The sequence below is a fragment of the Rattus norvegicus genome, chromosome 20, assembly GCF_021556685.1.
Source record: "Rattus norvegicus strain SHRSP/BbbUtx chromosome 20, alternate assembly SHRSP_T2T, whole genome shotgun sequence".
Taxonomy (NCBI): Eukaryota; Metazoa; Chordata; class Mammalia; order Rodentia; family Muridae; genus Rattus; species Rattus norvegicus.
The window spans coordinates 5,374,043-5,401,869 of record NC_141553.1 but is presented as its reverse complement, the minus strand read 5'-3'; the positions used below and the strand labels follow the sequence as shown (position 1 = coordinate 5,401,869).

Sequence of the window (27,827 nt, the reverse complement as noted above, 5' to 3'; positions counted from 1 at the left end):
TGTGTGTAGTCACTTTTCATATTGATTTCTAGAAAAACAGCCTGAACTTTGTAAACCTTCATGTAGATGTTGAACTTTGAATGTGTCTATCTTTGAGAACATAGAAATCTTCAGTCTCAAGAATTTTAATAATTCATTTTATTTCCTATTAAACACATGAGTTTGGATTTTTTATGTGTTTGACAGATATCCTCCGCTCTAATAACTAGATATTGCTTCCATAGTTCCTTATACTGTCTGATTTTAGCGTTGTTTGGATCCAGTTTCTGCACTGTTTTCTTGTCGTGGAAGCATGGGCTTGACAGGGGTGGGGTGGCTGAGTTTGGGGATTGGGTGGGGAGATATGGATGGGATACAGTTGTGTGCGTGTCTTTCTGAGGGCTCTGTCTGGAACAGATTCTACACGAGGTGAGGGTCAGCAGGGGTGGGGGTGTGGACGGGTGCTGCCTTTGAGCTCTGGGTCACCGCCAAGGTTTGGGCCTGGCTGGCACAGCCCCTCAGGTGTGAGTCAAAAGCGAGGCTGTAATCAAGTGACCCCTCTCCCATCATGGGAATGCAGAGGGCACTCTGATTCTGTGTCCGTTCAGTCCCAGTGAGTTTCAGGGTCCCCCAAGTTAGCTACACCCTGCTTACTGAACTGCCAGTGAGGGGCTGGAGAGATGGCCCTGTGGTTAGAGCACTGGCTCCTCACTCGCAGTTACAAACACAGGCAAAGCACCCATACACGTAAAAATAAACAAATAAGTAATTTTACACTACCAGTAAGACTCCCTTCCCCAATCAACTGCATTGGTCTGAGTCAGATCCTCATGGCTTGGGCTGTGTTAATGGTGGGGGTAAAGACGTGTACTGGAGCTCATTCTGAAAGTGGCCATGGCCACACAAAATCAAAGCACAGCCAGCCAGGCCCTATTCCCGCTCAGTATGGAGAATTCCAGTCTTCCAGTGGCACATGACTCGCTTTCCAGATATGTCCGGTTTTCATCTGCCAAGATAGTGAGAAACCAAAGACATTGTGAGGTTACCCACCAGCCACAGAGACCAATGACACAGTAATTAATAATAATTATGATGATGACGATGATGACGACGACGACGACGACGATGATGATGATGATGATGATGATGATGACCACATGTGTGTGAGGTGGAACCTTTCTGTTACTTCCCTTTTCCGTTTTACCCAGGTAGCTTACGTTCTGAGTGACGCTCCAGACTGGCAGTTGTGATGTACCATGGCCCTGAGGGGAATTTGCACCTCACTTCCTCTTGTGGACCCCAACGCATGTCAAAGCATCCAGTCGATTCCTCCAGAGCAGTGACTCACAGGAACCTGCCACCTACACCCTTGGTGGACTTTCCCTTTCTGTGGGCTTCTCACGTGCAGCAGAGGGCTGTTCTCTCTCACCTCTGACACCGTGTCAGGTGCACGGCTCGGGGTGCCTGATGGGTCCAGCATCACTGAGCTGCAGGCAAGACACAGAGCTCTCTGTCACAAGTAGGCAATGACTCGGGACAGAAATTTGATCAGATTTACTTGGAATTATTAGGAATGTTGAGGAAAGAAATACCCTTTAGTTTCATCAAAACCCAAACAAATGTTCTTGAGCACAGAGCCCAAGAGGCAGGGCTGGGGTCTGCACTCAATATGGAGTCCAAACAGAAGTTTCTGTTCTTGGCCTGAGCTTGGGACTTACCCCCTGAAAGCTTCCTTATTTGGAGAGGAAAGACTAAAACCCCATCAGGGGTCACCTGTGTCTCCTTGTGGACAATGAGTTAATGCTTCTCACAGTGGGGATGTCCATATCTGCCTCTGTGAGGAATTTCAGCAATACAATATCTGTGCAGTGTCACGGTAACATTATTTTAGTTCCAAGAACACTTAGATAAAATATAACAGAGAATGGAAAATGAGACGTGAAGGTGGCTAAAGAAGGTAAAGGAAGTGGACGATGATTTGAGCGCTCAACTCAGGGAACCCGGCAGTACTGCAGCAGAGAAGGAGAGGTGGAGAAGTGACACTGGCAGCCGGGGCGGTTCCAGCAGGTAGTGGCAGGAATTCTGCTCCAGATGCGAGGCCATAAGCCTTAGGTCCTCGGGCCCAGCTGGGACTCAGGATACAGCCAGTGCCATGGCTCAGTAGGTGAAGTTGTCTGCCCCCAAGCCCGAGTTCCATCTCTGGGACCCACACAGTGGGGGGAGAATGGCTTCTGTAAGCTGTCTCTGACCTACACACACACACACACACACACACACACACACACACACGCACGCACAAACACACACACGCATGAACACACACAGACACATACACACACATGCACACACATGCACACACACATACACATAAACACACACATACACACATACACACATACACACACATACACATGCACATACACACACCTACACATACATACACACACCTACACATACATACACACATACACATACACATACACACATATACACATACATACACCCACATACACATATGCACACACATGCGTGCGCACATGCACACACATACACACACACCACACGGTAAAAGCTATTATTTTGACTTTATGGATTATCTGTTCATCCAGGTCCCTGCTCTCTTCCCATTTATTTATAATTTGTTATAGATAAATAATTTGTTTTAATTATTTGTTGTTATAATTTGTTTTCTTTTTGGTAAAAGGTCATTCCTTATTTCATCTTGGTTATATGTATTTCCTATGAAAATTATTCTTTGCTTCCGGCATTGATGGCACCTCGCTCTTCCCTAGAGCTTTGGGTATGTCCTCTGGGCTGCGGAGTCTGCAAGAGGCAGCTGATGTGGCCTCTCTGCCTTGCCGATTCGCTGTAAAGAAAAGTAATAAAGAATCATCTTGTTTTTGTGTAGGTGTGGTTTATGCAAAGCTTTATGACACTGTCCTTCCTCATCCACCACAGGGTCAGCCAGGTAGCCACTTCCCACAGCTGGGCAGCCCCTTCTTGCAAGCTTCAAACATATTCCTTATGTGTAAAGGCTATGTCTTTTGTGTAAGCCAATGATCTTCACACAAGACATGAAAGTCACCAGAACAAGACTATTCTTAAATAATAGCGCTTAGAGAGTGTAGTCCGAAGCTGTGATTGCTCTGAAGGCAACAACAGTGAGATGATTTTTTAAACAGGGTGCTTGCTGGTCATAAGAATCCTCTCTGACCCTCTATCCCCAACAGCCCAGTGACTGTGGTCTGCAAGACTGCTTTGCCAGTTTGTATCTTGCAATTATTGCAAACTTTAGAACCAGCTTAATACCCAATGAGAATTAATTTGAGACCCAATGAAGGATTACATTGATGTGTAGATCTTTTGGAATATTGCCATCTTTGCGACGTGAGGTCTTTCAGTCCATGGACTTGGTGTGTCTTTCCCTTGATTTTGGCTTCTTTCAATAGCTTTCTGTAATTCCTAGAGCATTAATTAGTTTAGCACCTCCTTTGTTAAATTTACTTATTAGTACCGTATTCCTCTGGAACCATTGTAAATGGAGTCGTCTTCTTGATTTAATTTTGGGTCATTCATTCCAAATGCATAGCGCAATTAATTTCAACTTTTACTGAAATCAGTTTACAGATATTTCCTTTTTCTGTGATAATTTCCAGTTGCTGAAATGACCAATAGCAACATAAGTAAAAAATTAGTGCTGGCTAATATGTATCTTATCTTGTCTGGGGAGCCAGCTGATGTTAGCATGGAGATCATGCAATTTCACCCACTCATTTTATTATATCCATGAAGAAGCAAGGCCAAACACTGAATAGTTTGACCAAACAGATGATGCCAAGCTGTAAATATCTTGATCATGGATGTAGTGTTCTTTGCATGTTCTGTAATTACAGCCCAGCTGTAGAGTAACAGGTCAGGTGGGATATTGCCTTTTATTGGGAGGTCCCAGAAGGGAAAACACTGTGGTACAATGTTACATGTATCAACTCATAAAATCAAGGTGCATAGAACTTTGTGCAGGTACTCGGACAAGCTAATTAAAAAATATTTCAGTGTGTGTGTGTGTGTGTGTGTGTGTGTGTGTGTGTGTGTGTGTTTTGCCTGCATGCATATTTGTGCACCACATGCACGTAGAGCCCAAGGAGGCCAGAAGAGAGAGGTCGAATCTCCTGGTACTGGAGTTACAGATGGCTGTGAGCTGCCATGTGGGTTCCTGGAAACAAACCAGGTCCTCTGGAAGAGGAGTCAGTACTGTTAACCACTGAGCCATCACTCCAGCACCCAAACTAATATTTTTTTAATTCCTAGAATTTAGGTTTAGGAAGAATCGGTTTGAACTATTAAAAAAATCCTTGGATCACTAAAGAGGATTAATTCTTAGTATCCCATCCAGTTACTTAATTTAAAATATTTATTCAGTACTAGGAAATGTATTAGATGCTAAAGATCCAACAGATGAAGGGTTGGGGATTTAGCTCAGTGGTAGAGCGCTTGCTTAGCAAAAGCGCAAGGCCCTGGGTTCGGTCCCCAGCTCCGAAAAAAAAAGAAAAAAAAAAAAAAGATCCAACAGATGAAAAAAAAATACAATAAAGATTTCTTGTGATTAGCTGGAATGGGAGAGCAGGTTGGGCTGCCTTGCTAGGGCATGTGCTGACTCGACTCCCCTCACCCTGTCCCATGACAGTTAGGTGTGACCACGGACTTGTCCAGACCCCACCTCATTTACCCAGGTACAGCGCATCATTAGCAGGGGGCGTGGGGCAACACAGTCACTTCCCTCCCCTAGCACTGAGCAGGGGCTTCCCACAGAACCACGAAGAATGTCTGGTGTCCATTCCACCACACCGAATATCACATATGAAACCCTCCCTCTCTACTCGGTTTCTCGACCCAAACTGTGGTCCCTTGGCACCGCAGATCTTCCTTTTTCTCACTAAACCAGGTTATCAGCGATTCCCCCACCCCCAACCCCTTTTACACACTTTCTCCTGAAGGTTCGGCTCAAAAGCAGCCCTTCTTAGAAGTTACATCTCCTGGAAACAAGTGACGCTTCTTAGTTCTCTAAGGAATCTATTGGTCATCCCCGATGGGGATTTCCGAAGATGTCTTTCTTTTAAAAAAAAAAAAAAAAAAAAAAAACCGCGTCAGTGCAGAAAATGCTGGACTATTTTCCCAAATAGAAACTAGCTAGCCAGAACTGAGACCCACGAGGTGGATTCTGGATTTGAGGGTGAGACCTGTGGGTGCCACCTCTGACAAAAAAAAGTTAAGTGGGGGGCAGGGAGGAAGAACCGAAGGAGGGAATGAAGAACAGAAAGGCTCATTCCTTCCTTTCTTCAAGCTATATTTTCTAGTACGATTTATGAGAATATTGGCCACTCAGCAAATCCAAACCCTCCATTCCACACTTCCTAGCCTTACAGCTACCCCGGAATCCGGCATGATTCCTGCTGATTCCGGCGTCTGCAGTTACAGGATTCACTTGCCTTTGCTGGCTGGTTCTACTCCGTGTGTGCCTTCCATTTCTTAAGGACGACAGGACTCTGCGTGTGGTGACCTGCCCCTGGGACACCCCTGTGAAATAATTCCGTTGCCATCTCTTCTTTGCCCCTTCTGGTCTCTTTTTTTTTTTCCTTTTTTTTTCTTTTTTTCTTTTTTTTTCGGAGCTGGGGACCGAACCCAGGGCCTTGCGCTTGCTAGGCAAGTGCTCTACCACTGAGCTAAACCCCCAACCCCCCCTTCTGGTCTCTTAATCAACTCGTTTCTGCTTTGTTGCGTCCCAGTCTGGCCTCAAACTCATCACTATGTGAGCGAAGTCAACCTTGAACCTCCAATTCTCCTGCTCTCTCCTCCCCGGAGCTGGCCTTACAGGTGTGTGCTACCACTCCAGGCTCACTCGACGCTGGGGAATCGAACCCTGGGCTTCATGCCTTCTAGGCAAGCACTCTACACACCGACCCTCTCCAGCACACAGATCTACAATATAAAAACCTTTATTGTTCCTACGGACTTACTTACTCAGAGTAAAACAACTTTGCTTGTACAAACTCGTGGCCCCAATCTGTACTCTTACTTTGCTTCCTAAGCGAGCCTATTGTAGCTCTCTATGCATGTCACCACGGAGCACTTACACTGGCCCCTGATTCATATATATATATATATATATATATATATATATATATATATATATTTCAGTTCTCCTGTTCCTACGAACTTTGCAGTGTGAAGTGTCACTTGCAGGGCTGTTATATGAGTGAACAAGGTGATTGCCTCACGGGACCTGCAGGTTTCACCTCTCAGCACCGTTCCTACACTTTTTGCAGATAGAAGGTGGGAGATGAGCCTCTCTCTCTTTCTCTTCAATCTTCCCCAGAGATTTTAACTTCCTTGCAGTAAGGAGACACCAGCATCACCACTATCTCCTCCCACTCAGTTCCGAATGGGGGTTTCCTGTCACAGCAAACTCCCTATTCTATACTTGACATCCAGTAAAGTCAGGCTTGAAGTGAAAAATGGGGTGTTCTTGGCAATTTGCAGCCACGCCCCGTTTCTTCCCACTAACCCCAGGTATTAGATCTGTCTCCCACATCAGCCATTCCTACTCTACCTCCCCCTGGGGTCTCGGAAGCCGACCAACCCCAGGCCTATCGTAACAGCATCATTTGCTGCAGACAAAGGACCTGCTTCCGCCACTGGCTGCACAGGGAAGAAACTGACAGCAGCAGAGGTTTCCACAAAGTGCTTCTTTTTGTACCTATGAACTCCAACTGTGGCTGTCTAAACAACACCCAATGACAGTACTAGTTGACACGCTAAAACTGACGTGCTAACATGGATAGGGGAAATCACAGGGCCCCACTGCCAGGTGAAGAAATTCAGGCAGTTGCTGACTGCTACAAGAAAATCCTTATTCCCCAGGAAGGAGCACCTTAACTGCTAAAGTGCTCACCCCTAAACACCGTGTATATGCAACACTACATGGGCTCAGCACGTTGTGTTTATAAATTTGTTAGCTTTTACACATATATGTAACATTAATGGGAAGGAAGCTACAGAATTGAGAGTGAGTAGGGGCGGGGTGACATGGGTGGGGCTAGAAGGATCGAATGAAGTGAGTTCGTACAGTAGACTATATGAAAGCAAAAATATGTAATTTATAAGAAGAAGGGGAGCACTCGAGGCTTAAGGTTGAGTCTTTGGATGCTACCTGCACAGGTGGTCTAGTGCCTCAGTTTCTCTCCCTGCTCCCCAAGACTGCTTTGCATGCGTTTTCGGGGAGACCCAGTGCTGATGCTCTTTGTGGACCTTGAGGATACTGTCACCGCTCAGCATTCCACCGCTGTAAGGAGATACAAGGATGCAGGCTGCTAACGTAGGAAAGAGGCTGCTCATCTCACAGTTGTCCAGACACTTGTTCAGGGCAGCTACATTGGCTCATATGGTTAGGGACCCACAGCAGATTTATGGGTGACAGTGATGTAGATGTGTGGTAGGGAAGTGCAAAGAGGGGAGGCAGAGTCAGAGAGGGACAGAGTCATGCACAGATATATGTCAACACATCTACATATATACATATCTATATGCCTATGCATCTACACATCTACATATCTATATCTCATCTATATATCTATATATCTCATCTATATATCTATATATTTATATATCTATATATCATCTACATATCCACATATCTATGTATCTATATATCATCTATATCTATATTTATCATCTATATATCCATATGTCTATATGCCTAATTTATTAGTCTATATATCTATATATCATCTATATATCCACATATCCACATATCTACCTATCCACATATCTACATATCTATATATCTATATCTCATCTATATCTATATATCTCATCTATGTATCTATATACCTAATCTATTAATCTATATATCTATATCTCATCTATGTATCTATATGTCTATGTCTACATATCTCATCTATGTATCTATATATTTCATCTATATATCTATATACCTACTCTATTAATCTATATATCTATATATCATCTACATATCTATATGTCTATATATCTAGATCAGATCTTGGCTCTTCTTGTCAAAGATTCCACAGTATCTTTCGGCACCATTTCCTGGAGACGGAGCCTTCCCCTAGGGGATCCCCAACATCATACCACTGCAGCACCTGCTGTGGGGTTTACTATTCACAACTGCTCTGCTCATGTAAGATCAACAAAGTCTCAGGCTGCTGGTCATACCCTGACAGGAGCCCGAGAGCCTGGCAGGAGTGGGCTGGGCCATACCCTCACATTAACACCCCTGTGTCCTTCCCGCACCAACTAGACACACAACCTCTTGAAACACCATCTAGGGACCAAGTCTTCAAATACATGAGCCTGGGGCAGGACATTGCACATCAACTCAAGGAGGGAAGGGAAGGTAGTGCGGACCGAAAGAGGCACATTGGCTTTCTCTGTCACTGCCACTGGCTTTGGGTCTGGGCGCATCTACAGATGTTGGGATTACAATAAGTACTCTGTACATTAATTTTTTTCTGTCCATACTTTCTATCTCACTATAGACGTAAAATTGTAAAGTATTTAATTTTCCGGTCACTTCTTTAGCGTTTAGTAAATTTTCCGTGGGCTTGCAATGACCTAAGGGAAACGGCGCGATAGCTTCACCGCTATTGCGCTGCGTAGAGATCGGAAGGGATCATGCTTCCGAACTCGGTCTTCGGTAGAGGGAAATGATTCGCTTTGTGAGATGCCCGCGTTTATGCATGAGCCTGTGGTGGCCGGAGCTGAGGTAGCAGGTCTGTCGTGGACCCTGCCGTACTGCTCCAGAGCAACAGTGAAACTTTGGCGTGGTCCTCCAGGCTCTAACCCCACTTCGCGTTACTCAGCGAAGACTCTTTCTTCACAAGCCACACAGTCAGGTGGAGGAAAATTCTTAGCCTTAAAAATAATAGATAAACATGTGGCCCCAGTGCAGGGCTCTGTCAGAGAGTACTTAGGACGCGTGAGGTTCTAAGTTCAACCTCCAACACGGAACAGTACACAAAATCATCATTAACGGTCATATCACAGTTTCCCTCGAGATTCGCAAATGACCTTCTGGTCACAAGTGTCTGCTGGAGACAGCTGATGCTGCCTCACCCCCATCCTCATTGGTGATGGGGAGTTATCTGAGACAGGAGGGGATTTCCAGTGAGTTCTTCCTCCAGTGTCTCACCAAACCCAGGAAACTCACTAAAGGAAGGGTTGGTCCCTTTGGGTGCCGCCTCCAAAGGGAAGGTCTCTGTACTCGTCCTGTATTTTGCAGCCCAGTTTTTACAACACCTTCGAGAGACAAAGAGAAGCAAGAAATTCTCCGGTGCGTTCCTATTGTCTCGGCCTAACCTCTGCATCCAGCCCCTCCCAACACTCCTTCCGGCTGAGAGTTTTACCAGTTAACATTTTTTCCTACTGGTCCCACCTTTCTGAAAGGTGTAACTTTTAATTAATTAATTAATTTTGCCAAAATTTCACCACCTTTCATAGTGGACTTAAACTGCAGGTGCAGCTGAGTACCCAGTGCAACTTAAGAACTTCCTATTCCCGCCCATCAGGAGTCTTCCCTGTCCAGCCCTCCTCACCCAGCATCTCGCACACACCATTGCTGTCACCATTTCTGTGCTGTTCTTGTTTTCCAGCCAAATTCTTGTCCCTAACCAAATCTCACTTCCTCTGGAACACATCTGTACAAATCCTTCTTTGTGGAGGGGGTTTCCAGACAAGGTCTCACTCTGTACCCCAGGATGGCCTGAAATTCTCTAAGTAGCCCAGGCTGTCCTCAGACTCACAGGAGTCCTCCTGTCTCAGCCTCCTGAGTGCTAAGATTGCAGACAACCACTATGTCCGGCTAAATCCTTCTTTCTTAATGTAAATATTGACTTTGGTTTAATTTTAACCATTCTGCTTTGTCTGAGACAGTAGTGTAGCCACGGGGCTGAGGAGATGGCTCAGTGGTTAGGAGTATGCACCGCTGTTTCAGAGGACCTGAGTTCAAATCCCAGCACCCACATTAAGGAGCTCTTACTGCAACTCCAGGAAATCTGATGTCTTCTTCCCCCATTGGCCTCATGTGCACGCAACTCAGACTTTGCAGATTACAAACATGTGTGTATGTGTTGATGCAGAGGGCAGAGGGCAGCATCTGGTGCCTTTTCTCATTTCTGTTAACCTCCTTCTTTTTTTTTTTTTTTTTTTTTTTTGTTCTTTTTTTTGGAGCTGGGGACCGAACCCAGGGCCTTACGCTTCCTAGGCAAGCGCTCTACCACTGAGCTAAATCCCCAACCCCAACCTCCTTCTTTTGAGACAGGGTCTATCACAGAGACCTAGAGATTTTAGGATGGCAGGCCACTGAGCCCTGGGGACCTGTCTGTCTCAGCCTTTCCACAGTTGAGACTAGAAGAGGACACTATGCCCGTTTTTTATGTGGGTGCTGTGTATCCCGACTCAGGTCCTCATCCTTGCGTGGCGTGCACCTTACCAACTGAGCCATTTCCCATCCCGAGCTGGTCAGGTTCTTCAGTGTCCACACTACGTGCAATTACTGGACCACCGTCAGATAGTTGGTCAGATAGTGAAGTCGGATCCTGAAACTAATCTTCCAGAAGTCTGCTAAGGTGGCTCAGCAGGTAAAGCTCTTCTCTGCCATGCCGAGGAGTTCAAGCCCACGGTCCCACAAGGAGAAATCCAGTCATGAAAGTCGAGCTTTGACCACCACATGTGATGTGATAGGCGTGATGTGACATGTCTCACACACACACACATACACACACACACACACATGCGTACACAAGATAAATATGTGTAATAAAAATTTAAAACATATCAAACTTTCCACCTGGGTCTTTTAGCACAAGTCTGTGATCTTAGGAAGTCCAGAGGTTAAGGAAGAAGGATCACAAGTTCAAGGCTAACCTGGACAATTAATGAATCCTGCCTCAAAGTAGAGAGAGATCTGGGCCTGTAGCTTAGCGGGAGACATTTGCCCAGCATGCATGAGGTCTTAGGTTCAACCCCTAGTACTTTAATCTGCCCAGTGTTAGTTTAAACTTTAAGGAGGTTGATGCTTTGCCATGGACAGGAGATCTAGATGGGGAGAGAACTTAAAACTCTCCCCATGTATGATATTAATCTTCAGGGCTGTGAGAAGTCTAGTTCCCTCCCTGAGCATCCACGGCAATTCTACATCTGACCTCAGCCTGTTGTGTTAACGGATAGATGAACACATCTCCCAAGGCGGCCACCAAGTTAGAGAACTGCTTCAGTCCTGATCTCTCTCTCTCTCTCTCTCTCTCTCTCAGCACTTCAACTGAACCCCATCCTCATCTCCCCAGGATGCCCAGCCTCTGCTTTGAGTGTCTCCATTGAGGACTTTGGATAACCACAGGGACCCTCTGTGCTTTGGGGGGCGCCACTGGAATCAGTAACATTTCGGGGATCAGGCTGGAAATGCCCCTTGTGTCAGGACTACACCATTACTAACCTTAATTTTCCATTGTCTTGTTAGAATTTCCCTAACCGAAGGCGTGTAGACTCTACTGTCCAATCAAGAGGCTGAATTCTGGCTTCGTCATCAGTTACCAGGGGAGGCTGTTTCTCCAGGCGTCCACAGCGCCACAGCCTTCAGCTTTAAGAATTCCCCAAAATGGACTTCCATCACTGTCGACATCTACACCATTAAACCGAAGCGCAGTAAGCACCAGGCTAAAGGTGCCTGGCTGACAGTCGTCTTCCTTCTCCTTTGCTCCCACACAGTTTCAAACACACAGTTGTCCCAACAGCCTTGTGGAGGAAACGCTCCCCTAATGCTCTAACTGCTGAGTGAGTGACTGACCATCCCAGAGCCAGCCCAGCTCCGCGGCCCGGTTAAAGCGTCTCAGCTGCAACTGGATCCAGCATTTAAAAAGGAGATAAAATGATCCTTTAAAAAACAATGTATAATGTATCCCCTAAGAAGTTAAATGTGTATACAATGTATTTTGACCCTATCCACCACCCACCCACTACCTCCTTCCAGCTTCTTCTGGAACCTTCGAACATGTCTCCCTCCCAAATTAATTTCGTCTTAAAAAAAAAATAACGACCCCAAACCAAAACCCTACTCTCCTTCTGTTTGTTTGGGTTTTGTTGTTTGTTTTTTGTTTGTTTGTTGATTAGAGACAGGACTTACTATGTAGATCAGGCTGACGTCTAACTCACAGAGACCCAGCTGCCTCTGCCTCCTAAGTGCTGGATTATGAGGCATGGCCACCAGCCCAGGCTGAATATCCTTTTAATGAAGAAATAGTAAAGTTCAGAAAGGGACCTTCATACTGAATCTCTAACTAGCAACTGATGATGCTGGTCTTCTTTGCTGCTGATTGGCTCCCCGGCACTGACCTTACCCAATCCAGTGCCAAAGCAGTGAATCCACTGGTTCTTCTCTTAGCAATGAGTAAAGAGAATAAAGTTACAGTCTGAAGCTTGTCTTCTCCTCTGACTCCTGTCTCTCCTCTCCTCCAGCATGATGTGGCTCCCGAGAGACTCCTGTGTGGCAGCTGTGATCCTGCTGCTGACAGTGCTGAGCCCTCCGGTGGCGTTGGTCAGAGACCCCACGCGTAAGTGCATACCTCAGGTGCTGGGCTGCTGAGGGTGGGGGGAAGAAAGCGCTAACTTCCTCACTGTCTGGGCCAAGTCCCTTGAAACTATTGATATCTTCTGTGACCGCACACAGTCCTCACAGGAACTCTAAACTACGTCCCCAGACAGAAGCCGGGATGTTTGTGCTCTCAGACCTGTGTGAGAGGCCCTTGTGTATCGGCCATTGGTTTTCAAGTTTCTTCCAGTAAAATCTATGCCTTGTGTCATATTCCCTTAGGGCCCCGGGAAGATCGATAAATCGTGATGTTAAATTAACTTCTGGGACAGGCCCTGTCTTCATTGTGTTGAGTTATGCCAGACAAAAAAGACCTCTCTTTAAAAATAGAACTTCCTATGTGTGCTTCTAGTTTACTTTTTATGTATGTTTTCCGTTGTTTTAGACCAAAAAAGAAAGTAAAATATTGATCTAATCAGAAGGTTTCTGTGGAAGCGTCATAGAGTCAGTGAGGGCATCGCAGGGGACATCCGAGTGCATTCTCTGTGAGGCCGCTGCCTGGTCACCTGTGAGGCGGAACCCAGGGCTTCCTCTTTCTCTCTCCCTGATGCCAGGGCTTGTGCAGCCTGTTCCCATGCGGAACCTCTGCTGGGTGGTGGCTAGTGTTTCCCTTTCTCCTTGGAGCACAGCAGCTAACGCTGAGGTTCTTAGATCTGAAAGTGGCCTTTGAGAAGATGTGCATCTGTGGGCATTTAGGGCAAGGTAGAGCTGGTTCGATGTTTGTGACTTGAACAAATCTGTTTTCTTTTTCTCCCACCTTCTCTGGCCTGAGCCCATGGAAAGGACCCGACTTCTCCTTGCACCGTATGACCCCCTTCCTAGTTTCATGACCCACATATACATCAAACAAAGAAAAATCAAAGTCTGTGATATATGCACATGGGGGATAAAAGATGGGGTTATCAACACTGCTGAAAGCTGTGACCCTGTGCTGGAGAGATGGCTCAGTGGTTAAGGGCGCTGGCTGTGGTTACAGAGGTCCTGGGTTCAATTCCCGGTACCCACATGGTGGCTCACCACTGTTCGAACTCTTTAAGATGAAAATAATTTTAAAAAATCTGTGACCCCACAATGCTGAGACTGTGGGCAAATCCTCCGACCTTCTCTCCTTTGGCTGGAATGAAAAATGTGGTGGAGATGATCATTTTCATAGAGCTGAGGATTGGGAGGGACGGCCATGTGAAGCATTAGGGTCCTGCTGCCCCGCTGTGTGCTTCCTGTCTGTAAGTTACATTGAAGGGCACGCAGAAGCTTCCACACTGCCTCTCACCTCATCGTCCTTCACACAAACCATTCTTATGGATTCCGAAACTGTCCTCTGTCTTCCATTCTGTCTTTTATAAAAATCAAACCCTTTCTCCTCACTATGGCCTCCTCACTATGTCTCCAACACAGGGATGAGTGATTTCCTCTCTAAAACTCTCAGCGATTTCTTCTTTGAAATCATGAGCCACAGGGAAGACTGCGGCAAATACTTCTCATGACAAGCCACAGGCGGCTTCATCCTTCTGAGCGTTTGTGAAATTGATGACGTCTGGTGCTTGCCTTTCTTTTCTGAGTTAGATTAAGCGTGAAGATAAAAAGGCACACATCTGATGTGTCTTCTTCTATTGAAACTAAAGAACTCCCTATGACTGACTGACCACCCCCCCCATCCCCGCCCTGAGCGGGGAGATTCGCCCTAAATTTCTTCCCTGGGGTCACATTTGACATCCGATTTTAAAAATGTCTGGTTTGTGCATTATCTGCATCTGTAATTCAGGTAAGAGATTGTGGCTCAACATTGGGATCAAGGTCTCAATTTCCAGAAACTTCTCAAGTAGTTTCCTCCTAGTAAAAGCCAGAAAGCTCCAATCAACTCCAAGGCTTTTGAGTTGGGGCTGCTCTTGATCTCCAAAGTCTCTTCTCTCACCCGCAGCCCTCATGCCCAGTGCTCTGTTATTCAGAAACCCAGTGTTGCCGTGAGGTGTTACCTCAGCCGAGAGGTGCCCCTCCCCCTGTATCCCCTCTGCTGACATCTACAGTCACCACCCTCTTCTTCTGTCTGTGACAGGTCTAGTCCCTAGGGAGCTTCTCCGCCCCCTCCTGTCACTCAAGGCTTCCGGTTAACAGAACCCCACCCCCTCTCCTACTTCTTCCCCACCTTCACAGTTTTAAGCTCTGGCGTGGAGGGAGGCGTCTGTTTCTCCTCTTTGGATTCCCGTGGGCAGCGTCGTCCTGAGGGAGATCGGCTGTGTTCTACTGATGTGTTTAAGGAGCTTGAGCATGAGGGGTGGGAGGCGTGGCTCCTCTGAGCTGGTGAGTGCTGGCTTCCAGCTTAGCTCCAGGTGGTGCAGTGTTGGGTCAGGAAGGAGCATACCCCGCTGATACCCTGTGCTGCTCTTTGGGGAAGTGACCTGACACCAACACCTGTCTGTCCCGGATTGTTCGGGTCTCAGGGTTATAGCAAAATGGGCCATTTCCCCCTTTTTGGTGCAGGACCAGTAGCAACATCCAGACCTAACTGAGCAAGGGAGAGTTGCCTTGACTAGGAGCGTGTTGCAGGGGAAGCCCACAGGACTGCAGCCCTAGGAGAGGAACCACAGGCAGCTGAGGTCTGCTGGGGGGTTTGAGAAATAGTCTCCCCAGGGAAGAGCACACAAACTGATCGTCCAACCCCAAATGGTCAGCCCTAAAAGCATACATACGAGTAACATCATACAGATGTTATGTTGCTGGTCTATTTATGTATTTAGGAATGCACTCATACATGTATATGTGTGTCTACATATATGTATGTATGACAATGACAAAAGAGGCCATGAACTTGAAAGAGAACATGGAGGTGTAGGGAAGAAGGTTCAGTGGGAGGAAAAGGAACAGGGGAAATGATTTAATTATATGATGATCTCAAAGGATAAGAGTCTCACTGGATGTGAACCACGATGACAGACAGGCCCCTAGCTTAGCAGTAGATGTTACTCAGAAAGTGAACTCGATGGTATTCTTAGAGAGTTGCGTTTTTTTGTTTTTGTTTTTCGTTTTACAGATCTTTTACTTGTATATCATGGTTCCAGATTTTGTGGTTTTTTTTTTTTTTTTTTTTTTTTTTTTTTTTATGTTATTCCGGTGTGTTTGAATGTGTGGGTCTGTGATTCCTATGGTTTTTTTTCTCCTTTTCTTTTGTTTGTTTCATCCTGTTTTGTTTTTGTTTCCCCCCAATTGACTATTTTCTAATGTATAAAGAGAACAAAGTGTGGCTTTGGGTGGTCGGAGAAGTGGGGAGGATTTAGAAGGAGTCGAGGTAGGGGAAACTGTGAACAGAATATATTGTATGAGGAAAAAAACATTTAAAAAAACAAAACAGAAGAATCCAGTGGGAGTAAAATGGCCACTCGACCTCTGCCGCTCGGGGCCTGAAGGTTAAAGATACAAAGCGGGGAGAGGACTGAAGGGAGGACCGCCCCGTCTCTTCTGGGAATAGGGGGCCTTCCTCCATCACTTCACTCAGTCGTAACCTTTCGGTCTGGAGTGGAGCTGGGGTGTCCTTTCGGCCCCGTTGGTCGTCATGACGTCAGAAGTGAGCTGGGTCGAACGTGGGTCTGGTCCTTTGGGCAGCTGAGAGGGACTCGGACATCTTGTCCCCAGAGAAGAAGATAATTCTTGTCTCCACAGCACGGTTTTTGGAACAACTTAAATCTGAGTGTCATTTCTACAACGGGACGCAGCGCGTGCGGTTTCTGGAGAGATACATCCACAACCGGGAGGAGAATGTGCGCTTCGACAGCGACGTGGGCGAGTACCGCGCGGTGACCGAGCTGGGGCGGCGGGACGCCGAGTACTGGAACAGCCAGAAGGAGATCCTGGAGCAGAAGCGGGCCGCGGTGGACACGTACTGCAGACACAACTACGAGATTTTTGATAGATTCCTTGTGCCGCGGACAGGTGAGACAGCACAGGGGCGGGTGAGGGGCGGAACCACGCCCAGGTGGGGCTGGGAGGGCGCGGCAGGGCGGGGGTGCGCGTGTGCGCAGGAGCCGCAGGGGGTGCTGGGCTCCCTGCCGCTGGGGACACCGGCGATTTAGGCGGCCTCGTGGCAGAGGGAACCAAACTCATCCTCTGCGCGCTGCTAACCGTTGGTCATCCCTCCGGCCCAGAGAAAAGTCAAGACGACCCAGGACAGTGACGCGGGGGTGGAAACTGTCCCAAAAGTTCTTTCACCTTAAGCAGAAAGGTTAGGACAAGGGGGGACAGAGGAAAGTAAAGTCGCACCCCAGGGTGAGGGCGTCCCTAAGGGAGAGTAGCGCTAAGAGAGACCAGCCCTGTGCCTAAGGCCTCAGACAAATACAGTGGTTGAATCTCAGGTTGCGACTCAACTTTTTTTTCCTAAAAATGTGTTTTTCTTTCCTCTCAATAAGAGATACACACAAGTTGGTTCTGCAGGAGCCTTGAACGGACGTGACCCTTGCATTTTAAAATTGTCATTAACGACTTAGAATAATTCAGTAGCTTTCTTAAGACTAGGAGTTTAGGCTTCATACCTGTAAGGTCTGGGCCTTAAAAAATAAATCATGCTTTGAAATGAAGCTTTTGCTATTAAAATTGTTTTAATCATAGTGCAGTTCACAGAGAGACTGGCAATTTTGCTGATCCTACCGTATTATAGTACATTATTAAATCATTAGAGACCATTGTAGGTTTTTTTTTTTTAATAATTTAATTTATCCAAGGAGCTATAGCTTAAAAGACAGAAGCAAGGTACTGAAAACACCTGACAGCCCTCAGTAAAGATGGCGGTGAGGACATGACTTTCCCATAACACAGATGGCAGTCATGTGACTGCCCTTTCCCAAGATGGCTGACATTCATGGTCTGCCCTTAACCAAGATGGCGACGAAGCTGTGGTTCCCCCCCCCCCCCAGCAAAGATGGCGACCAGTCATGTCTTTATGCTTTCCTTGCGGATTTTCACTGTTCTCCTAGGATATACGAGGCTGAGTAGCGGGTGGCATAGTCACTGTTTGGTTTGCACCTTAAGGTCACCTCCTGCATCTACGTTTGCTCCGGCACGTTGCTGTTGCTGGCAGATAGCTGTGGGCAGGGGTAGCGGCCATGCCCAGCGCAGTGTTCTATTCCACTGCAGTGCTCTGCTGCTGTCCACCAGGGATGCACACATGCTGCCGCACAGGGGCTGGGACAGGCACAGGGAAGCTAATGGCAGTTTCTGCCACTGCGGCTGCCACTCCGTGCTGCTAACGCTGCATAGGGACAGGAGGGAGGTCACATGAGGGTGTCGGAGACTGGGTGGCGCCTGGATCCACATGTATGCAGCCACTGAAGCTGGAACAGAGGTGTTGCTGCGGGCAAAAGGAGGGACTGCCAGAGCTTGGTTCCCAAAAACCTGGATTTAGGGAAGTTCAGAGTGAAGTTTGTGTGTCAACAGTTTTTAGAAAATCTGGCTTTTTGAATGAAGGCAATGTCTGAGACCAACTCAGTTTAGATAAATGTTGCTGCGACATCCCTTGCGTCTGGCCACCTTGTATTCATTTCTCAGCCTTTACCAGACCTGAGGGTGGGGTGGCCTCCTGCCTGCTAGCCTGGGGTAGAACTGTGGTAGATGGTGGGTTAGGCTCAAGTCAAAGGTGTTTGAACTCTCCCTTGGTGAGAAGAAAATACCCGGTCTTTGTTTAGGTCCTTGGTGGCCCTTTGTTTAGGTCCTTGGTGGCCAAGGCTCTTGGCAGAGTGCCTGATGAGTGGGGCTGAACCTAGAGGAGGACACAGTACTCCTAGGCAGAGGCTGGGACTGAGTTGGACTTCCTAAGTCTAAAGTCCAAGGTTGGGATGTTGTAGGTTACTTAGCTCACACTTCTATATGCTTTTCATGATTAAAGGACGTCAAAATAGGAACTCTGGCAGGGCAGGAATTTGGAAGCAGGAGCTGACTAAGAGGCCTCGGAGAGAGGCTTGCTCTTCATAGCCTGCTCAGCCCGCTTTCTTATAAAGCCCAGGACCACCAGGCCAGGGACAGCACTGCCCGCAGTGGGCGGGGCCCTCCCCCATCAATCACTAATTAAGAAAATGCTCTACAGGCTTGCCCACAGCCCAATCTTATGCAGGCATTTTCTCGGTTGAGGTTCCCTCCTCTCAAGTGACGTTTAGCGGTGTCAATTCAACATAAAACCACCCGGGACAGTTGAAACCCGCAGCCCTGATTGCACAGCTCAAGGTGGGGTGGCACAATCCCATCTGCACAGCTCAAGGTGGGGTGGCACAATCCCATCTGCACAGCTCAAGGTGGGGTGGCAGCTTCTTCACTCAGCTTCGGAAGATTGTAGGGAGGTGAACTGAAAATAAGCAAAGACAACGAAGGCGTCCATAAACGAATTTGAAGGGACGGAGAGATTACTTACAATAATGGGCCATGTGAATGGCTGTTACATTGTGTTGTCTAGACCCGCCCCCAAAGGCCACCCCACAAGGAAAGTGGCCTAGTCTCTTCAGTTGGGACAGGATCCTCCCCCAGCACTGCCATCTGCCGCTTGTTCACTGCTCTGCATGGGTCAGGGTACACACAGCCCACAATCCCGGAAGCTCACACTGTCTGGCCCCTGCTGATGTGACTATGAATCCCTGTATATCAGACATTATGAGAGTAATGGCAACGTTGATTTATTTATAGTCTTGCCAAAACAGATGAGAAAAGAGTAACTCTCAGTAAGTCTTCCTGCCTCACACACAGAACCATCACCATCTTCAGACAAGAGACAGAACCCATGTGCCACAGAACATATGGGTGTCACTTAACTGTTGGTAAAATTACCACAGCTGAGAGGTGAGCTTGTCTCTCCCTGCCTGGAGCTTCACCTCCAGCTGGCGATTCCTCCTGAGAGTGGAGCTGACAGTAAATCGTGAAAACAGAACTTAAGTCCTGGATGACTACGTGGTAGAACCTTAGTCCTGCTTGGACTTCAGCCTGCGTGGATGGAGGCAGGCAGCAGCCTATGGGGAGGACAGGTCTGCCCTCATGGCTCCTCCTCACCTCTCTTTCTCCTCTAGTTGAACCCAAGGTGACCGTGTACCCTTCAAAGACGCAGCCCCTGGAACACCACAACCTCCTGGTCTGCTCTGTGAGTGACTTCTACCCTGGCAGCATTGAAGTCAGATGGTTCCGGAATGGCGAGGAGGAAAAGGATGGACTCGTGTCCACCGGCCTGATCCGAAATGGAGACTGGACCTTCCAGTTGCTGGTGATGCTGGAGACGGTTCCTCAAGGTGGAGAGGTTTACACCTGCCAGGTGGAGCATCCAAGCCTGCCCAGCCCTGTCAGAGTGGAGTGGAGTGAGTGTAACTTCCAGACTCTGTGAATGCCCGCCCACCAGGGAGGAGGCGTGGCTTAGCCCTGCCTGTCAGCTTCCTCCGCCCACACACTCTATCCACTAGTTTTGTGCTGTCCCGTCTTTCTGTATGGCTCACCGGGGTAGGAGTGCAACACGTCTACAAGCACTTTTGCCCCCTGGGAAGCAGTTATGCCCTCACACACTCATCTGAGCCTGCCAGTGACATCACAGGTCCTGGAATCTTCTTGGCTCTGGCTGCAGCCCCTGCCTCTGGCTGGGTTGTGTTTCTGCTGCTGGTGGTGATGGCGATGGACAAGGAGTAGTGCAGAGTCATGGCTGACCTCAGGGACACATAGTCACAGCTCTGCCTTTGCTTACTCCCAGAGCTCAGCGGCTTCCTTTTAGCTTAGCTCAGGGCGGCCATATTTAAGGCTCTTCATTGTGTGAGCCTCTTCATATTTGGTTTCTCAACATGACCAGGAGTGTTCAATTCCAGCTCTTCTAGAACACGCTTCTTCCATGGTCTCAAAGCCCTGAGTCTCACGGGTCCTTAGTGGACATGAGTTTGGGCTAAACCTCTGCAAACCTTTGGTTTCCCTTCTCAGAAGCACAGTCCACATCTGCACAAAATAAGAAGATGAGTGGAGTCGGGGGCATCGTGCTGGGTCTGCTCTTCCTGGGAGCCGGGCTGTTCGTCTACTTCAGGAACCAGAAAGGTAAGAAGCCCTGTGAGGGCCACAACTCCATAGCATTTCAGGGAAGAGCCATGGCTTTGTTCTCAGGATGCCATTGGCCCTGTGACCTCAGGTTTCCACGGACTGTGAAAGCAACGGTCCTGTAGTTACTTGATTGAACCCTGAGGAGGTAATACATGAGAAAGTTAAGGTGATTCTGGCTTGAGACCCGAGAACAGAGGAAGACTGGGGAAGAGCTATGGGCTGGTGACTGAAGCTCCCTGAACTCCGTTCTCTGCCCATGCTCCTCTTGGTCCTGTGTGCTGTGGGTGTTGTTACCAGAGGGATCTCAGGTGGCAGCTCAGAGTCTGGGGGAATGTGTCTGGGGACAGATCTGTCTCTACACATGCAAGCATCTATTTTATTCTCTCTTTTCTAGGACAGTCTGGACTTCAGCCAACAGGTAATGCCCTTCAGTCTTCTCTCAGAGAGAGATCTGCTTTCCCTACAGTGTGGGGGCTGGGGTAATGGACACAAAGCAGAAAAATGCGGAAGACTGAGATCCCAGGGTCTGGCCAGGCAGATTGCACTGCACTGAGCCTTGCTCCCTGCACTTACTAAAGGCCTGTGCTCTGAAGCAGCATTAACTTGGGGCATGAGAAGTTCCTCTCTGCTCCCTGCCATGCTGTCAGGAGAGGCTGGAGGTGGTCAGAGAGGCCACTGCCGAGTTAGGTCTGGAAACACCCTTGTCCCCTGTGCTCTGCAGGACTCCTGAACTGAGGTGAGGCGACAAGGCTGAAGGAAGGTGTTCTCCCACTGTCTCCATGTCTTGAAAACATGTCCTGCTTGGCCCACATTCCTCCAGAGACAGTGCTCTCCCAGGACCTGGCTCCTCCTGATTCTCCACCCTAGAGATCTGTGCCCCTGGTGGCTTCTTAGCCCCTGGCCAGGCCTTGCAGCCCCGGGGACAGAAGCCCCTTCTCTCACCTCTCCTGCTCCCTTTTGTCCCTTGCCCTTTGCCTGGCGCTTCTGAGTCAGTCTGTTGTCATATGCTTTCTGACATCTTTTTCAAATAAACAAAGAATGAAAGTCATCTGTTTCAGAGTTTCAAGCAGAAGAAATACCATTCATGCATAGTAAGCATGGGGGATAGTGTATAAGAAATAAATTCAGTTTTAATTGTTACTTGTCAATTAGAGTATTTTTCTGAGTTGGATTAAATTCAAGAACACCACATATGATCACCACAGTCACAGTCATTTAAGCGCACAGGAAGGGGTGTCCGTGAGAGACTGTTAGAGGAGGGAGATGTTGCTGTGGGACTTGTCATCACAGTCTAGGTGAGAACAATCAGGGCCATGCTCCAAGTCCCACAGGCTGTGTCCTTTGCCCCTGGAGCAGCTGGATGGGAAGAGAAAGGCAATTGCATTGGTTGAGAATCTGGACGATTCTGCTGTGGGGTTCCACTCGATGAACCAGTCTGCGGGACACCCGAGGCTTTGCTCTGGCCTCCACACACAAGGACACACCTTAAAAACAAAACAAAAGCCATGAACTGTGACAATTCAAGGACAATTAAACCAACTAGCCAAGCAAAATAATGACTCGAAAGTCAATAAGCTGGTAGGTAATTCACTGAGGGAAATATGTTGCCCATAGAAATTATATAGGAAGTAAACCTATGAGGAGCAGGAGGACGACTCGTGATGAGAGCTGTAGGGTATAATTTTGTACCCTGCTTTAAGCGCCAGGTGGACCATGCTACCAACCCTCGCCCAGGTTCCCTTGGATACACACACACACACACACACACACACACACACACACACACCAGTTAAATCTTAATATGCTTTTGCTAACTCAATGACTGGGCACTCCTAAACCTCCCCTGCCACCCCAAGCATAATTGGATAGAATGGCCATTGGCCAGTCCAACCGAAAACTCACATGGCTGGTTGGCTTTATCTCCTGTTATTACTGCCTCCTCCTTCCCCAATTCTCCCGATTCTCCCTGCACCTTCCCCTACAACTCTAAATGTCTCAGCCACTGGTATTTTTATTGATTGATCAAGAACCAATTAGGGAACAGGACCTTAGCACCAGACCCACCCCTCTACATCTCACCTTTTCTGTCTAATCACCATCATCATCGTCATCATCATCATCATCATCATCGTCTCCCTCCTAGACAAATAAAACAAAACGGTAACAATCATGTACATTACCTACTACCTACATGATACACAAATGACATCCAGCCCATCATATTTGTCAGTGAGATAAAGTCATTATTCCTTACTTAAAAAATTATGATTCTATCCCTAGATTATATTTAGATTTTAGCCTGTAAAGCCTTCTGAAAACCATGTCTTCTGCTCTATAATCTGTCTCTCAATATTAAACAACTTGAGTTTGATTATGAGACTATAACTAGTCTTCAACCCCATTAGAAATCTGAGAACGACTGGGTCATCAGCCTCTGACCCAGGTTCATCTGACAGACTTTTGTAAAGCAGGATTATGAAGGGCAGTTTACTCTGTCTTGGCAGAGCTATCAGTCGATTATTTCACACAGTGTGTCCTTGTTTCAGACAGTATTATGTCTGCCCATGAAACAGGCAGTTTCTGTCCAGTGGCTACCTTGCCACACTAAGCAATCTCGCCTGGAGGTAAAGATGTTCAAAAATTTTTTTTCAGGAAAGTGGGAAACTGTTCAGAGGAGACATGTCTCACTGTCAACTGATTTTTAATAATGAACTAACATTAAATGTCACATTCTATGGATTTTTGATGTTTTTGAAGACTAAAATATCTTGAACTGTTAAACCTTAGCTACTCTTAGCCCTTTCTATTCGAGTACAATGAAAGTACTTTTATTATAATTAAATCAGAATCCAACATAACCAGGATGTTATCTGGTCCTTAACTTGTGTTGTTCAATCATCTTAAAGTAGTTTGTATAGTAGCTATTAGAAGGACTGGGTCTAAGCCTTGCATTTTTAAATGACTTGTATAGGCACAATGCCTATCTAAGAGTAACAATTTTTTTTTCTTTTTTTTTTTTTTTTTTTTTTTTGGAGCTGGGGACCGAACCCAGGGCCTTGTGCTCGCTAGGCAAGCGCTCTACCGCTGAGCTAAATCCCCAACCCAAGAGTAACAATTTTAATCTCAAATTTTGTATCAATATGAGAAATTCACACCAATGAAAACTTTAAATCTGTATTAAAATAAATTCTGTACCAATGTAAGAAATTATAACTTCAATTTGTATCAACTGTAAAGATTTTTATTAATTAAGATTATGGCTATCTAATGTTTTGTTCAAGGATAAGATTTAGTAATCTATTTCATCTATTTCCTTCCTGTTTAAAATTGTAACTATTTTAAAATTATCCCTTAAAATGACAACCTACCTATAGTTTGTAAAATGACAATTATCAGACACCCAAAACCAGGGAATTGGGATGATGACTCTCCATAGCTACTTCCTCTTAAATAGAGGCAACAAGAAATTCTCTGAAGGGGTGGAGAAGGGGAAGAAAATTAGAAAAACTTGTTAGACTTAAGAAGGCTAGCTTTAGCATATGTTACCCAGACTCTGCATATTTGGAAGGTTCAGAGCTTGACTGAAGTTCCCACCGGTTCTGTATGAAAAGTTGGATGAGGCGAGATGACCTGGAATCAGCAATAATCCTAAAACTGTTCTGGAAGCAAATCTCTGGACAATAACAGGAAGTAGGTCAGTTCAGCATCCCAGCAGATGAATCTTGTCACAGCTGTACACTCTGCAATATATGAATCTCACAACCAAAATTTTAGAACCAGTAAGATTTTGTGTGGATTGTGCAGGGTGCACAGATCAGTTAAGGATGAAATTATCCTCTTTGTTTGAGAATATGAGAGACAGATGTCTTTTTTATGAGTTAATTTTATTAATAACCAATTGTAATAAGTCTTCATTCATGCCCTGTGAAGGACGGCATGATTAACCTTTACCTGTCTAGTAGGAACTCTGTGAACATCACTGGGTTTCATAAGAAGGATACCTGTGTGGACCCTCGGGTGTCATTATACATGATAAATGCAAGTGTATTCTTTCCAGAATAGGATAATGGAGGACATGTGGGGTGCTGAGGGAAGGAGAAGTCTGTCCATTAAGCCAAGTAGTCAGATTGTTCTTTGAAACCATGAATCCAAGTGACTGAAGTCAGTGGAATACAAAAATGTTTTCAGAGGGTGAATGTGAAGCACTATGATGTCATACCCAGGCTGAGGAGACCTGGAGCCAAGAAGCTCTTGAATCTAGAGTACAGTGTGTCCCGCTTTGTGTCCTTGTGTGAGGTTAGTCAGCATCTCTTGATCTTCCCATCAGTAGGGGCGATGATGATATTTGTCTTACTGTGACAATGACATTAAATTAAAACAAAAATGCATAAAAGCCCTGGAGACCCAGTTTGCTCGCTCCCATCGACCCCCTCAGTCTCTCCTCCTGGCCAATGTCCATTCATTTCTCTCACTCCCAACCTGCAGAACGGTCTTAGATTTGGGGAATTTTCTTCTATGATTTTGGTGAAAATGGTTTCCGTGCCTTTGATTTAGTTCTCTTCTCCTTCCTATATCAGTGCTATCCAAAGATTTGATGTGGTCCTACTGTCTGAGATTTCCTTGATGTTTTATGCCTAATTTTTTTCTTTTCTTTTTTTTTCGGAGCTGGGGACCAAACCCAGGGCCTTGCGCTTCCTAGGCAAGCGCTCTACCACTGAGCTAAATCCCCAACCCCCTATGCCTAATTTTTTTTAAAGATCTAACGTTTTGTTAACTGAGGTACCCATTTCTTCTACCTTGTCCTCAACGCCTGAGATTCTTTTTTTCATGTCTTGTACTCTATTGATAGGCTTCCCCCTGAGGGTTTTTATTCATATCCCAATTTTTTCATTTCCAATTTTATTTATTTTACTTTGGGTTTTCTTTAGGGACTCGATTTCTTTGTTAAATTCTGCTTTTATATCTTGAGTTCTTTTCATTATTTCACAATTTTTGTTAAGGGGTTGATTCTCATCCTCTGTCGGTTCCTTGAATATATTCACAGTTGCTGCTTTGAGGTCCTTGTCTTGTGCTTCAGCTCTGGGTCTGTCACAGACTTCTGAAGGCATCGTAATGTGTTGGCTGTTCATGTAAGAGTGGGTGATTTCAATACCCACCTCTCACCAGTAGACAGGCCACCCAGACAAAAGTAAACAGAGAAAAGCTGGCATTAAATAACATCATGAGTCAAATGGGTCTATGTTGGCTTAGATTTTTCACAACCTACTTTAATAAGGGATCTGTAATGCTTCCACCTCCCTTCTAGCCCATTGACCAAGGATAGGGGATGAAGATGGTTAATGAGAAATGGGGTTTGTGGACCTGTTTAGAAATACTTCTTAGGATGATTCCAATCTTTGTTGTCATGATATCAGCAGTTCAGTCCACTCGCACACCACCAAACATGAATCAGCTTGATGCAGAGACTCCACTGGCTTGCCACCAGTCTGCAGAAGCAGCAAGAAGCCACCAGTATATTACAAGAAGTCCTTTGCTGCATTTTCTATCTATGACGTCATGACAAGCAAAGAGCAGCAACCTGTGCAAGGCAAGCCAGTGCCAGAGCTTCGTCCCACATTCTGTGGGGTCATACTGATGTTCTTTCTAAATATCTCTTGTCCCCTCGTGTGTCTGCTTCAGCAAAACATCCTCTAACCTGTGTCTGCTCCAGCAAAACATTCTTTCACAGCAAAATATCATATGACCTAACTGACACTCCAAAGAAATAAGAAACTGACAGTTCAGGCCTAGCAGACATCTACAGAACATTATGCTGATGGATTTCTCAAGTGGAAAACTTAAGGGTGCATTGGAAAGTCAGTTGTGTTAGATGGTGTTTTGCTGGGGCAAACACATGAAGGAATGATTTCCTGAAGTAGACACAGGTGAAAGACTAAGGCAGACTTGTGAAGGAATGTTTCATTGACACAGACACAGGAGAAAGGATGTTCTGCTAAAGTAAGCGTGCAAAAGGACACGTGATGAAGGATTCTTCTTCGCTAAGGACACCCATGTATGTATTGGTTCACCTTACATTGTATGGTTGAACTGTATTTGTCAGGACTCCATAGAGAGAAATGTGCCAAAAAAACCTCTGGTGGTGTGCTGCAGTTCCTTGCCACTTCTGTAGACTTGGGATGATTGGCAGCGTGGTGTCAGCTGAGACAGATGCATGTGCTGAGGCAAGAGCCATGGAAGGCCATGTGGTGTTTGGACTCGATGGACAGTGACAGGGACTGAGCCAGGCTTGCTCATAGAGGTTAGCTGGGCAGCACTTGTTGGTCTCTCGATCTTCACTTCCCTGAGAGAGGCACAGCTGAGAACTCCTGGCGTTTCTCCTTGTCCCTCCTTACTCATGCCGAGGCGGAGGCCTGGCTGTCTCTGCTAGGTAGCGTCACCACTGCTGTTTGCTATCCTGACTCCACTGATCTGGACTGCTGATACAGCTGTGAAGAGTTTGCCAGTGCATTGAGCTGACGCTGCTAACCTGTGAACTGAGCTTCACACCAGTCATGGTGACAACCACCAAGGGGACAGTGTGTGAAAGCATCTGGTAGAGAGACAACCGGAGCAGGCGGCTCTGACTCTGTGGCTGTAGACCATGGGGTTCCACGAGGGAACCAGTAGCCGCCGATCTTTTAAACATTTACCGCAACATAGACCAATATCCCTTATAAATGTTGGTGTAAAAGTTCTTAACGAAATGTTTGTAAACTGAATTCAAGAACACATCAAAAAGAATATCCACCAGGATCTAGTTGACTTCTTCCCAGAGATGCAAGGATGTTCAGCGTGCACACACGTGTGCGCACGTGCACACACACACACACACACACACGGAGAGAGAGGGAGAGAGAGAGAGAGAGAGAGAGAGAGAGAGAGAGAGAGAGGAAATTTGCCACCTAAAGAGACTGAAAGCGCATGATCAAGTCAGTAGGTGCAGAAAAGCCATTTGACAAGTTAGAACATCCTTTCATGATAAAATTCCTTGAGAAGCTAGTGAAGGATACAGGGTAAAAGAGATTTGCAGCAAACCCATGGCCAACATCCATCCAGATGGAGAGAAACTCAAAGCATTTCCACTAAAATCAGGGACAAGACATGGCTGTCCACA

General features: G+C 46.4%; 1 protein-coding gene and 1 long non-coding RNA gene across 4 annotated transcripts; one reads left to right on the top strand and one right to left on the bottom strand.

The window, feature by feature from the left end:
• Positions 1 to 121: 121 nt before the first annotated feature.
• Positions 122 to 12,305, bottom strand: LOC147998540 (uncharacterized). Of its 2 annotated transcripts, none has more exons than XR_015645587.1 (4): positions 12,176 to 12,305; positions 11,489 to 11,674; positions 1,753 to 1,840; positions 122 to 1,466 (listed from the first exon to the last, which is right to left on the bottom strand). It is a non-coding gene; the product is annotated as an uncharacterized LOC147998540 (long non-coding RNA). The 2 variants fall into 2 exon arrangements; XR_015645586.1 differs by having other exon boundaries at positions 11,489 to 11,891; positions 12,176 to 12,285.
• A 151-nt stretch (positions 12,306 to 12,456) lies between these two features.
• Positions 12,457 to 21,722, top strand: RT1-Db1 (RT1 class II, locus Db1). 2 transcript variants are annotated; one of them, XM_087598669.1, is made up of 6 exons: positions 12,457 to 12,602; positions 16,295 to 16,564; positions 19,675 to 19,956; positions 20,561 to 20,671; positions 21,069 to 21,092; positions 21,396 to 21,722. In XM_087598669.1, the coding sequence occupies exons 1-6, from the start codon at positions 12,509 to 12,511 to the stop codon at positions 21,407 to 21,409; spliced, it is 795 nt and encodes a 264-aa protein (XP_087454795.1). In that variant the 5' UTR covers positions 12,457 to 12,508; the 3' UTR covers positions 21,410 to 21,722. The 2 variants fall into 2 exon arrangements, with proteins under 2 accessions (XP_087454795.1, XP_087454796.1); XM_087598670.1 differs by lacking the exon at positions 16,295 to 16,564.
• Positions 21,723 to 27,827: the final 6,105 nt, after the last annotated feature.